Source organism: Schistocerca gregaria, chromosome 4, assembly GCF_023897955.1.
Source record: "Schistocerca gregaria isolate iqSchGreg1 chromosome 4, iqSchGreg1.2, whole genome shotgun sequence".
NCBI lineage: Eukaryota > Metazoa > Arthropoda > Insecta > Orthoptera > Acrididae > Schistocerca > Schistocerca gregaria.
The window spans coordinates 754,661,150-754,674,501 of NC_064923.1; the positions used below are offsets into that span (position 1 = coordinate 754,661,150).

General features: G+C 40.4%; 1 protein-coding gene across 1 annotated transcript in view; it reads right to left on the reverse strand.

Moving 5' to 3' along the window:
- Positions 1-13,352, reverse strand: part of LOC126267900 (uncharacterized) — a 1,063,720-nt gene that overhangs the window by 83,903 nt on the left and 966,465 nt on the right. The window contains exon 45 of the mRNA XM_049973211.1: positions 4,213-4,459. Within this exon, the coding sequence (XP_049829168.1) occupies positions 4,213-4,459 (247 nt within the window). The remainder of the gene's footprint in view (positions 1-4,212; positions 4,460-13,352) is intronic.

Consider the following 13,352-nt stretch of genomic DNA (forward strand, 5'->3'; position numbering starts at 1 on the left):
ATTACCACCCTTTTTTGGCTCTTTTCTTCTTGTCAGGTACTCACCTATTGTCTTTACTGTCATATTCTGAAACCATACCCTAGAGGCTCCATTCTTACCCTGTACTATATCTTTCATTTCTTTGTTCCACCATGTTTCTTTTCATTTGTTTTTATTGTTTGTCCTCCCATATACTACTTTCACTGCACTTGCTAATGTTCTCTTAAATCCTCCCCATACCTCTTCCACTGTTTTTGGTTCATCCACTGGGAGATTCTCCTTCATTGTTCTATGATACCCTATCCTGCTCTCTTCTTTTTTTCAGCTTTTATAGCCTTAAATGCCTATCCTGCTTTACTGTCCCTTCCTTATCCTGAACCCGTCTCTGGTCCATTATTAGTAGGTAATGATCACTATCCAAGACCTCTTATAGTATTACCTTGATTTCTGCTATGTTCCTATTCATTTTGCTAACACAGAGCATATAGTCAACTCTTAATTTTCTACTCAAATCATTACTACACCAGGTAATCTTGTGGCTCTCCTTTTTTCTGGACCAGGATTTCCAAGGTAACAAACATTTCCTTCAGCAGAAATCCAGCAATCTTTCACCTACCTTTTTACAACTGCCCCTACCCTCTGCTAGATGCACATTTTTATACCCTAGTCATTCTCCTCCAGCAAGTGTGATTAAATCCCACTTTACTGTGACATTCTTTCCTCCCAGCTGTTTCTGCATTTCTTCTTCAAGGTCTTGTTTTCTGTGGAAGCGCAGCCTACCTGTGAGGCATATACTTGTTAGTTCCTCCACAGCCTTTCTCTTCAGTTATATTTTTATCTTCATCAGCCTATCATTTATTCTTTACACTGTTTCTTTTAACCTGTTCCTCACTGCTACTTTGTCTATTGTCATTCATGGACCAGATTAATCAATAGTCTTTATTCAACTTTCTCCTTCCTTCTCCTTTATGACCTGTTTCTACAAATCCCAATGCATCCAACTTCCTTCTTTCCATCATATCCACCATCTCCTCCATCTTCCCAATCAATGTCAGAATAACCATCATTCCAAATTGTAATCTATGTTGATAGCCAGATCATTATTTGTTATATTTATCCATTCCAAGGCTCATTGCATTCTCGAAGCAGAGGGATACAGTGTAAGGTTCTAAAATCACTACTCCATAACATCGGGCCAGAGCAATTAATTGAAAAACAAGCTACATTCTCAAACAGTGATGCCACATTGACAGAAACCAAACATGCCAGCATAAGCTATCTTAAAAATAGTAACAAAATCCCAGTCAAGTAGTTACCTTCAAAATCTTACCACAGTATTGTAGAGAGAGAGAGAGAGAGAGAGAGAGAGAGAGAGAGAGAGAGAGAGAGAGAGAGAAAGAGAGAGAAAATAGTCTATCAGATGTGATGGGAAATGATTTAATGAAGACCTCCAATGATATTGAACAAGCTTGTTCACTCTATGGAGATGATTCTGATGTGATGCTTAAAGCTAACAGCAGCAGAGAAGAGGTAGCCACACTAATCGACAGCTCAGTGGTGGGAAAGACTCAAAACTATATAATGGAGAGTTAGCCATGCTGGTAGAAGGCCAGTGGCAGAAAAAAAAAACTTGGAAACAAAGATGAAAGAAGACTGAGCATCCACACAAATGACTTTTTTTTTTTAGAGCACATCCATACTGAACAACGGCAAGTGATACAATAAGAAAGTCCTTAGAAAAGTAGAAGTTTTATGTTAAAAAGCAGTAGATAGATAAATTATGTTAACAAAAATATTTCCAAATGGTACCAAATTATTCAGTCAGCCACAAATGTAATTTTAAATACTGAGATTTTGCTAAACATGTACTACATTTTATTTGAGTACTGTACCTCACAGAAGATAGACTAATCACAATTCAAAGTAAAACAATGGTGTTATGGTACATATTTACTTAAGCTAAGATAGTGAATAAAAGGGGGAGGTATTTCCATTCTTAAAGGAAGATAATGGAAGATCGTGCATAATCAGGTCAAATGGTGAAAATGAATACATTATTTCCTTAGCAGGTATAAGTGACAAATTTTGTGTTTTAATGCAGTATACAACACACGTGGAAGGAAATGATCAGTTACCGAGAAGTGTACAGTCAGATAATACTGAATCACTGTAGCAAAAACAAAAGAACAAATGATAACCCATATCTAATAATATGAAGTGAGCGAGGATGTATCAGTGTTTTAATGCAGTGTAAGACACGTGTGGAAGGAAGTGATCAATTACAGGGTAGCGTACAGTCAGATAATTGTTAATTACTGATGCAAAAACAAAAAAGAACATATGGTAACCTACATCCTAGGAAACACAGTGGGCCAGGATGACTGATCATTGTTGCAAACAAGGTGCTGATTTACCATTCTCAACTAGAGGCAAAACTTCACAGCATTTCACAAAACTAATTGTGATAACTCAAGATCATCTGTCAAGGTTATGATAATTGCTGCCAATCGGACTGGGGTTAGTTGTTGTTGTTGTTGTTGTTGTTGTTGTTGTTGTTGTTGTCTTCTGTCCAGAGACTGGTTTGATGCTGGTCTCCATGTTACTCTATCCTGTGCAAGTTTCTTCATCTCCAAGTAACTACTGCAACCTATATCCTTCTGAATCTGTTTAGTGTATTCATCTCTTAGTCTCCCTCTACAATTTTTACCCTCCACACTGCCCTCCAATACTGAACTGGTGATCCTTTGATGCCTCAGAACATGTCCTTTCAACCGATCCCTTCTTCTAATTTACCATTTTAAGTGTCTCATTTCCTAATCTAATTCCCACAGCATCACCTGATTTAATTCAATTACATCCCATTATCCTGGTTTTGCTTCTATTTATATTCATCTTAATCTTCCTTTCAAGACACTGTCCATTCCATTCAACTGTTCTTGCAGATCCTTTGCAGTCTCTGACAGAATTACAATGCCATCAGCAAACCTCAAAGTTTTTAAATGAATTTTATCCATAGTGGATGCTGTCGAACTCCATGACTGTTCCTTTATCGGATGTAGAAAAATATCCGCTACCAGTCACAATAAAAGGTTATTGATTTGTCACACGACCGGTTTTGGGCTTGCGCCCATCCTCAGGTGTTTATACATTCATTTACATGTTTATACTGTAGGAGAGCACTGTATAAATACAAAAAATTATTTGCTGGTGACTACACAGATACAAGTGGGACAATTGTAAGTGGTAAGGCAGCATTTGAAGAAAATATATCTGTACTTACATGGAGATCTAGCACTATTATTACAGTTATGCTGTGGTGACTTTTTTGCTGCTTAGTTACACACTTATTGTCATTTTCACGTGCATATTTCAGTTTTACCAAGTATAGCTTCATATTTCACTATTATGAGGTGCACTCATCAAATACACTATGTTTACATACAAACATGTGGGCTGAGGTCATAGAACTTAGATGTAGCACATGTAAAGATGTTGCTCATACAGAAACTTGTAGGTTATGGTCAGAGAACTTAGCCACAGTAAGTGCAAGAGTGTTGCATATATAGAAATTTAAAAAGCTATTATATTTGTTGTGACTGGTGGCGGATATTTTTCTACACGCGTCAAAGTTTTTATTTCTTCTCCATGGATTTTAATTCCTACTCCAATTTTTTCTTTTGTTTTCTTTACTGCTTGCTCAGTATACAAACTGAATTGACACTGAGGTTCGAACCATACTAAAATGACAATGTATAAACTCAGAGTGTGTTGTAATAGATTGCATCACTTTCTAGTAGTGACCCCGTGTGATGCTGAAAAGCTGACAACTGTTTAAAAGCTTTTGGGGTGAATTGTTCAATCACGAGATTTACAGAATTTTTCACCATTCAATTTTAGAAGACACACTTATATCGATACTGCTATGTGCCTGATGCACGTGTCATGCCTTCTGTAAGAGACTGATATCATATACAAATCAAGGATTTACTTTATTTCAAGGACTTCTTTATTCACTTCTTCATTTTATGCCTCTATAAGTGGTGTAGTAAGTACATGTGAGAGTGTCTTGTAATCAAGTTTTTACATGAAAGTTAAATATCATTTTATTGCTTATCCTTATATCTGATTCACTGACAGTTAAACCATCAGAAACTGTGAATTTTATCTACAGACCCAACAAAATATGCAGCTTCCAAAACAGTAACAACAATAATTACACAACTGATCACTTACCATCAATAATACCCTCCAAAACAACATCTGCTCCTTGATCAACAATCACTCCATTGAGTGGACTAATAAATCGGGGACCAACTGATTTCCTGACTGGTTTTGGAGAAGCCACTGGAGTTGAGTAGCTTGATGTTGAGCTCTCTTGGCTTTCCTCTGCGGCATTTGATACCTTCAAGAAGGATGTTTGGTGAATATCAGGCTCATCTTTATCCACCTGATGTACTTCCACTGTTTTGTGGCTTTCAACCTGAAGAAAAAACTTCATTTCAGAACAACCACAAAAACCATTTTACACATATTGCTACAAGTAACTGCACTTCTCTTTCTTTTTAGTAATTCCATACAGTTAGGAGGAAGAGCACACTGATAATGCCCTCTGTGCTGACACTAGATTCTATTCCAGAACAAAACTGAGAGCCCAGGAGGCAGTCTAAGTTTATGCAATGCCTAGAGTGCTGACGAAATGTGGGGCCTCTACTAAGCTATATATACTCTACTTTCTTATATTTTTAAACCATTAACTGATCAACATGGAACACAATACTCAAGACAGGATCTGACTGTATAAGCTTCACTGTCTGGAATTTCATTTTGACCCTAATTCATGAAATGAACCCAGTTCATGAACTCACTATGTTTTGTAACACTAGATTTCGATCAAATGAACAAGATTCACTGTTGACCAATAGTAGCACAAAACATGCTTGACAACATCACTAAATCTGTTATCGACAAAATAATTGCACTTTTATAGCGTATTGTAATCATATATAGCAGATATTCAGTATTTAATATCGACAATATTGTCACACCAATGTGTAACAGTCTTCTCATTACGCCTGCCTGCCTGCAATATGTCATCTTTATGGTGTGTAGCAATCTATCCTTTTCCTAACATTGTTGATATTCCTAACTGGAATTTCCATTGTATTTATTGCTCACATTTTATTGTCACAAAGATGGTGGAAATAGCTGTTTTTATGTGAAAACTCTTAAATATTTTTAAATAAATCAAATGTTACTCAAATTCTACATCTTTATTCTTCAAATCTAAATACTTATTTCTCAACATAGTCAACATGGCAATGAACATATTTCTCACAATGACATGCCAGATTGTTGATATAGTCACTGTAGAATTTTTGATTTTGTGATGGAGTCACAACCTCACCTCTGACTGCACCGATTCATACTATCAAAGTGAAGTTCTTGAAGGTGTTCTTTAAGCTTTGGGAACCAATGAAAACTGGATGGGGCCAAGTTGGGACTGTATGGAGGATGAATCAGAACAGCAAAGTCAAGGCATTGGATTTTTGTTGATGTTTTAGCCCTAATGTGTGGCTCTGGCAATATCATGCTGAAGGAGAGGATACTCCACATGTGGACAAGCTATTTGAATTCATGCTTTCAGTTTTTGAGGGTTTTGCAGTACCTTGCAGAGCTTAGGTGGTACTTTTATGCATGAATTCCAAATTCACCTCATCTTGAACATCCCAGAACACTATAAGCATTATTCTGCCAGCTGGGGGCATGGCCTCGAACTTTTTTAGCATTGGTGATCCTATGTGGCAAAACTCTGCTGATGCTCTCTTGTCCTAGGGGTCAAATGGTGAACCCAGCTTTTATCACCTGTCACACAATATCGTTAAGGATCCCATCGCCCTCATGCTCAAAAATGCAAAAGAAATTGTTAACTGGTGCCCAATCTCCTCTGTTTCATGTCACGGCTGACTGTGCACACAGCTTTTCGTACTGCAGTTCTGCAATGATAGCCTGTGCATGTTCTTGTGATATGCTATATTTACTTGAGAGCTGTCTCTGTGTCATCCAATAATTGTCCCTAATGAGTTCATCAACCTGATTCTGATGAGTCTCATCAGTTGCCAAACTTGGTCATCCACTCCGGGTACTGTCACATACATTGATGTTAGCACCACTATTTGCTCCATTACAAGCATGAACAACCTGATGTCGCACATTACTGATCTTGATACAATCATCACCATACACAGCTGTCATTCTTCTGTGGATTTTGATTGGAGGCATATTTTCTGCATGTAGAAACTCCAGGGTGCACACGCGGACAAGGAAAAAAAATTCCCGGATTTCTCGGTTAAAAATACACTTTCTACCCGGTGGAAACACACTTTTTCCCTGTTAACTGACAGTATATTTTCTCTCGGAGCTGTATAACTTATCAGTCCTTTTAACAATTATCATTTTATACATGGGCGTAGAATTTCCCAGCACTTTAGAAAACTAAACACAGGGAAAAAAACACATTTTGGAAAGATCTTTGATGTGCAGCAACATGCACGCTGCATATTTTTGTATTACGAAAGTATAAATCTGAATTCCACCAAACACCGTATGTTAATTTCTGAAGCATTGAAATTGAGATTGCGATACGCATTGGAAAGCCAGTCATAGGCCGTGTCATGTGATCTCGCCAGCCGAAGACAGCGGGTATTCGGAGCTTAGGACATGTGATGTAGTCAGCCAATAGCAACATCACTGTTTAAATTAATATACATTGTGTTGCTACATGAAACGAAAAGCTTTCACATATATTATTGATTTATAAGATTAATACGCTGCAAGAGAAGTTAAGCTTTCACATGTAATGTTGGTCTTTTATGCGCATATTACAATTTAAGATACATCACACGAAAGCGCCAGTAAATTTTTAATAACGACATAAATGTCTGATCTTCTGGGCTCAAAATTCATTTAAATGGCTCGTCATTAAAGAGTTGATCTTTAAATGAGAGTCAAACACGTTGCATTTTAAGAAATTAATTGTACATTTTCGCACATAGTTCAACTTATGTAAAAGGAAATTTACTTTGATGGTAACATTTTTCAAACCAACATTCGGAATAGAAATAGGTTCATTTCTGCAGTTGCCAGAGAGTACCAGAAGACAGGTGTCACTGTGCTTGCACAGCTATGATGGTAAGTAATATCTCAACTTATATTGAGAAAAGAATAAAAAATTTGAAGGCATTACTTTCCAGAATGATCTCATATACATGGCAAACATTGTTACCTAAGGTCTCCACAAGATATTGATCAGTTTGCTTCAGGTTTATACGCAATACTCTAATGAACATTCAGACAGACGTAGGTTATAATGTTGTAAACATATGTAATATACAAATATAAATGCAATATATAATGGGAGAAACACTGTTACCTTGTTATCAAAAATCCTGAATAGTTTTTGACCTGATAGTTCAGACAGACATAAACCATATATATTTTTAACATATAAAAATTTCTGTAATATAAACAACAATGTACAGGTTTTCTGTGAAAAGCAACTGCAAGAAAGAAAATGATGTGCGGTGCTCTGCTGTGAAAATGTGTACTTTTGTTTTCATTGTCACAGTCTGTTGTAACTAGAGTATCAGGGTACTTAAACCATTCTACGAACTATTTCTCCCACCTGTATTCTTTCTCATTACATATAATTTTAATTGAAAATTGTAAACGCAGTACTGTGCTGTTTAGTTTTCTTTCTCACAGTTGGATTTCATAGAAAACAGGAAAGTTGCATTTATGGCTTATCAGCTTATGATTAGAATACTATTATGGAATCTGAATTTGCAGCAGCAATAAATAAGGCTTGAAGTCAGAGAGAGGGGGAAGAGAGAACTGTCATGGTGTGCAGGTAAGGAGGAGGCATGGGGCAAGGAGGAGGGGGGGGGGGGGGGTGGAATGCAGAGTGAGGCGGGTGAAAGTGTTGTGCTGCTCATGGGAGTGTGTGAGGAAATGGGGGAGACAGAAGAGGGCAGCTAGGTGCAATTAGGAAGGGGTAGGTAAGCAGAGGACAGGGACTAACAAAGGTTGCGGCCAAAGTATTTCCAGGAATGTAGGAAATGATGCAGGGAGAGTTCCCATCTGCACAATTCAGAAAAGCTGGTCTTGGTAACAAGGAGACAGGTCGCACAGCTTGTAATTGAAGTGAAGCACATTTTGTTGCGGTGCATGTTCAGTAACCAGGTGGTCCCCATCCCTCCCGGCCACAGTTTGTCGGTTGCCATTCATACCCACAGACAGTTTTATTAGTCATTATCCCAATGTAGAAAGAAGAAGAGTGATTGTAGCTTAGTTTTGCTTTCACAGGTAGCCCTGACTCTGATAAGACAGAAGATGCCTTTGACCAGACTGCAATAGGTGTTGGTGAGAGGATGTGTGTGACAGGTCTTGCACCTAGGTCTATGAGCCATCAGACAATGGACTGCAAAGTAGGTACGGACGAGGATACTACGGCAGAATATGACTGTGGGATGGGTGGGATATTCCTCATGTTTGGGCATGACAAGAGGTAGTAAAACCCTGATAGAGACTGTTATTCAGTTGCTCCAGACCTTGATGGTGCTGAGTCAAGAGGGGAGTGCTCCTTTGTGGCCATACAGCGGGTATGGTGGTAAGTGACTGTAGAGACAAGGACAGTAAATGTGTTTGTGTACAAGTTTGGGAGGGTAATTTTGGTCTGTGGAAGCCTCAGTGGGATCCTTGGTACCCTCGGAGTTGGACTACTCGTCACTACAGATGCAATGATCATGGGTGGCACTGCTCTATTGAAGTGACGTCTGGGTATGGAATGGGTGGCAGCTGTAGAAGTGGAGGTATTGCTAGTGGTTGGTAGGTTTGATAAGGACATAGTTACTGATGTAGCTACCTCTGAGGTGGAGGTCAACAACGAGGAAGGAGGACCAGGTGAAGCAATGGGGAAGAAGGTGTTGAGATTTTGGTGGAATGTGGACAGGGTGTCCAGGCCCTTGGACCAGATCATGAAGATATCAATGAATCTGAACCAGATGAAGGTTTTGGGATTCTTGGTGGGTAGGAAGGATTCCTTGAGATGGCCCATGAATAGGTTGGTACAGAATGGTGCCAAGTGAGTGCTCATTACTGTAACACACATTTGTTTGTAGGTGAGGCGTTCAAAGGAGAATTAATTATTGGTGAAGAAGTAAAACTATCAGTCACAGTCAGATTCAATAGTAAGGAAAAAATACTTTGTACAATTAATAATTCTCTCTTGTAATAAAATGGACATAAAATTTTTGGTCCACTACCTACTTAGGTCACATGTACACTGAAACTGATCAATTGGGCACTTATTTCCAATAAGGAAGAGAAGAACAAGGTGTCCACAGTTCACTGTTCCTGACCTGTGCATACTACCATTTGAATTACCAACAAGTAGAACTGACAGCTGTTCGACACTGCAAGTGATGACTTGTACAGACAGTATCAAAATTGATTATCACAGATAACATTAAAAAGTAAAATGCATGATATAAAAAACTTAATTTTGTAGGTATTTTCTGGTAGAATGTAAATATTTTAGGAGTAAAGGATACCACTCACTGAAACGCAGACTTGTTGAATCGTCGACAAACACACAGAAGAGTCAGTTACAAATGAGCACCAACGCAGTCACACAATGTCATCCTTGACTGGGACCTTCATCAGGGCTTGATTATCTATCATACCCTAAAATGAGGGACATCCTACCCAGATCCTTCCCACCCATCCTAAAATGGTGTTCCATCACCCACCCAACTCACACAGTATCCTACACAATCCCTATGCCATTCCCACTCCTAACCCCTAGCCACAGGGATTGTACCCCTGTGGAAGACCCAGCACTTTCTATTCCAATCATGACACAGGCTTATCTATGAAAGCAGCCATGTCATATACCAACTCTGCTGCAAACCTTGCATAGCTTCTTCTGTGAGTATTTTAGCATACGCAAGGCTGTGCTCTTGCATATTTGACCACATTTATGTATAAGCTTGGCATGCCAAATATGGCCTCTGCCTCAATGTGCAGGATGTTTAAAACCTCCTGCAATTGCCACTACATCTAGGGGTGCCAGCCACACCATTACAGGGTGTGCAGGTTGTGGTACATAGTGCAGCACTCTGGCACCTACTTGCGTCCATGTGGGCAAGTGTCCATGTCACACGATGCATATACTCTTCCATCAGGTACATACTTATGTCAGTGCATCGCCAGTCAATTGCATTACACCCCAGGCTCCGACCGACCAACAGCCACTACAAGTTGCAGATACGGTTCAGAAGCCTGCCTCTGCTGCTGCCTGCCATGTTACTCTCACCATGAGCCTCATAAGATGTTGCACTTCCACTGGCCACTCACGAGGGCACCACTTTACAGTATGTGCATGTTACTGCCCACAAGAACATAGTCTGAAGGGGCCGTGTCAAAAAGGCATGTTGTTGCTCATCAATGGGCAGCCTACGAGCTCTCAGCCTTGTGGGACTGTGTCATGATTTATCCTTCCTACTCCACATCACTTTGACATTTATGTGCACCTATTAGACACTATTGAAGATCGGCATTTCTGCTACCAAGTTGTGTGGAGAGTCATTCTCAGAATGTATATGTAGTTTAGTCTTGTTAATAAACAGCTGTTATAGCCAAGTGGCAGTAGTGAAGTACTTCACTACTGTTAGTTGCACCACTCAGTTAAGAATGCTTCGGTAAAGGCAATGAGGCTAATGGTTTTGGGTGGGTATCAGTGCTCTCCTTACATCTACCAAGATCAGTAGTGGTGATGAGGCTCATTCACACGTGTTTTAGTAATTTTTGATATGTATAAGTTAGTTTTCCTGGAGCATGGTTTCTTTTTCAACACTGTTCATGGGTTTTCAACCACATGGATTTTTGCTTCTGTACTAGTTGATTTTGATGGGGCAATGTATTCACACTTATTGCGATGGCAATTGGTTGTCTCAATTTTGGTTGGTGTTTATTTAAGTTCATTTTGCAAATGGCTTCAAAGGTTTTTAGTAGTTGCAAGTATGTGAACTTGGTTTCTTGGTAGTTGTTCTGTTTTTCTGCATAGGTCAGGAGGTCCAGTCATGTTATTTACAAGTGTGACTTCTCTTAGTTGATGCTACAAGTCTATGTTGTCATTGTTTAAAGGTTCTAGTTCCACTTTGCTGATAGCAAGGTTTCAGTGTCATTTTGTATTATCATGTCTATCCAATCGGCAGAGCTCTCTTTGATTCTAGTCACTCAGTTACAGGGTCTGCAAATTCAGAACCTGTCACAGAGCATAACTCAAATGACTCACGTTTTGGCTGGAAAGGCAGTGTCTCAGCCCACCACTCCCACTCCTACACTGACTTTTCGGGTGTTTGACGGTCACAAAGTGGAGTGCGCCCTATACCGCAACAACTGGGGATAAACTTCATAGAATATGGCACATAAGGTAAGCGGCGCAGCGGTTGCTTTACTGTAAGTGTCGATGCAGAAGTCTTTTGTCTGTGGCATCAATTTTTCCCAGACTCTCATCTGGAGGAGAAAGACTGTGACTTGTTAGTGGAACGGTTAGACAGTTGCTTTCGGTTGTGCCCAGTGTGGGTCAATTCCTTGGTTACTGAGAGACAATCTCCCTCAGAGTGTTCAAGGGTGCAAGATCATGTACAGTATTCAGACTGGGCATCAATTCTTTTGTGAATGGTAAGTTGGGCACTTTCAGCCAGACAGTGTGCAACATTGCCATGCCTCGTGGCCCTCAGTTTCATGTTCATAGAGTTCTACAGTGGAAGTCCCTCTGCTCTGAGCCCAGCCCTTGTACGCGATGCCATCGGCCACTGCTCCTGACACGGCCAGCCCTGTTACGACCAGCCCCCACATCATCACTGAGCCTACTGATGATGACTCCTACCTTCTTGTCATAGCCATCCCTCCCATCATCACCAGCCCCATTGATAATGCCGCCAGCCTTCCCATCAGTCCAATCATCACCAGCCCTATCGTGGCCAACCCCACTGTCATCACCAACCGTAATGATGATGATGCCACCTTTCTTCTTGACAGTCCAGTCATTATTAGCCCTGTCATAGCCAGCTGTCTCTACGCTGCAGCTGGTACACCTGACTCGATGGTGTCGCCATGACCGGCTCAGTGGCCTCTCCCACCATTGCTGATGGCCCTGCTGCCTGTATCACTGTCCGTGCTAGCACCACAGTTCTGTCATGTGTTCTTCTGTGCCTCGGGTAGCGCATTCATGGAAATTTTGCTGCACGCCCCACCTACACCCGCCCATCCCTGCCTTTGCCTCCAGAGGCCAGTTATCGTTCCCCCACATGGACACGGTATGTTTCTTTTGTTGGGATCATTTCCTTGTGGTACCTAATGGATTAGTTGTATACAGGGTGTTACTAAAAGGTACGGCCAATCTTTCAGGAAACATTCCTCACACACAAATAAAGAAAAGATGTTATGTGGACATGTGTCCGGAAACACTTAATTTCCATGTTAGAGCTCATTTTAGTTTCGTCAGTATGTACTGTACTTCCTCGATTCACCACCAGTTGGCCCAATTGAAGGAAGGTAATGTTGACTTCGGTGCTTGTGTTGAAATGCGACTCATTGCTCTACAGTACTAGCATCAAGCACATCAGTATGTAGCATCAACAGGTTAGTGTTCATCACAAAAATGGTTTTGCAATCAGTGCAATGTTTACAAATGCGGAGTTGGCAGAGGCCCATTTGATGTATGGATTAGCACAGGGCAATAGCCGTGGCGCAGTACGTTTGTATCGAGACAGATTTCCAGAACGAAGGTGTCCCAGCAGGAAGACATTCGAAGCAATTGATTGGCATCTTAGGGACCACAGGACATTCCAGCCTATGACTCGTGACTGGGGAAGACCTAGAATGACAAGGACACCTGCAATGGATGAGGCAATTCTTCGTGCAGTTGACGATAACCCTAATGTCAGCGTCAGAGAAGTTGCTGGTGTACAAGGTAACATTGACCATGTCACTGTATGGAGACTGTATGGAGAGTGCTACATGAGAACCAGATGTTTCCGTACCGTGTACAGCGTGTGCAGGCACTATCAGCAGCTGATTGGCCTCCACGGGTACACTTCTGCGAATGGTTCATCCAACAATGTGTCAATCCTCATTTCAGTGCAAATTTTCTCTTTATGGATGAGGCTTCTTTCCAATGTGATCAAATTGTAAATTTTCACAATCAACATGTGTGGGCTGACGAGAATCCGCACGCAATTGTGCAATCACGTCATCAACACAGATTTTCTGTGAATGTTTGGGCAGGCATTGTTGGTTATGTCTTGATT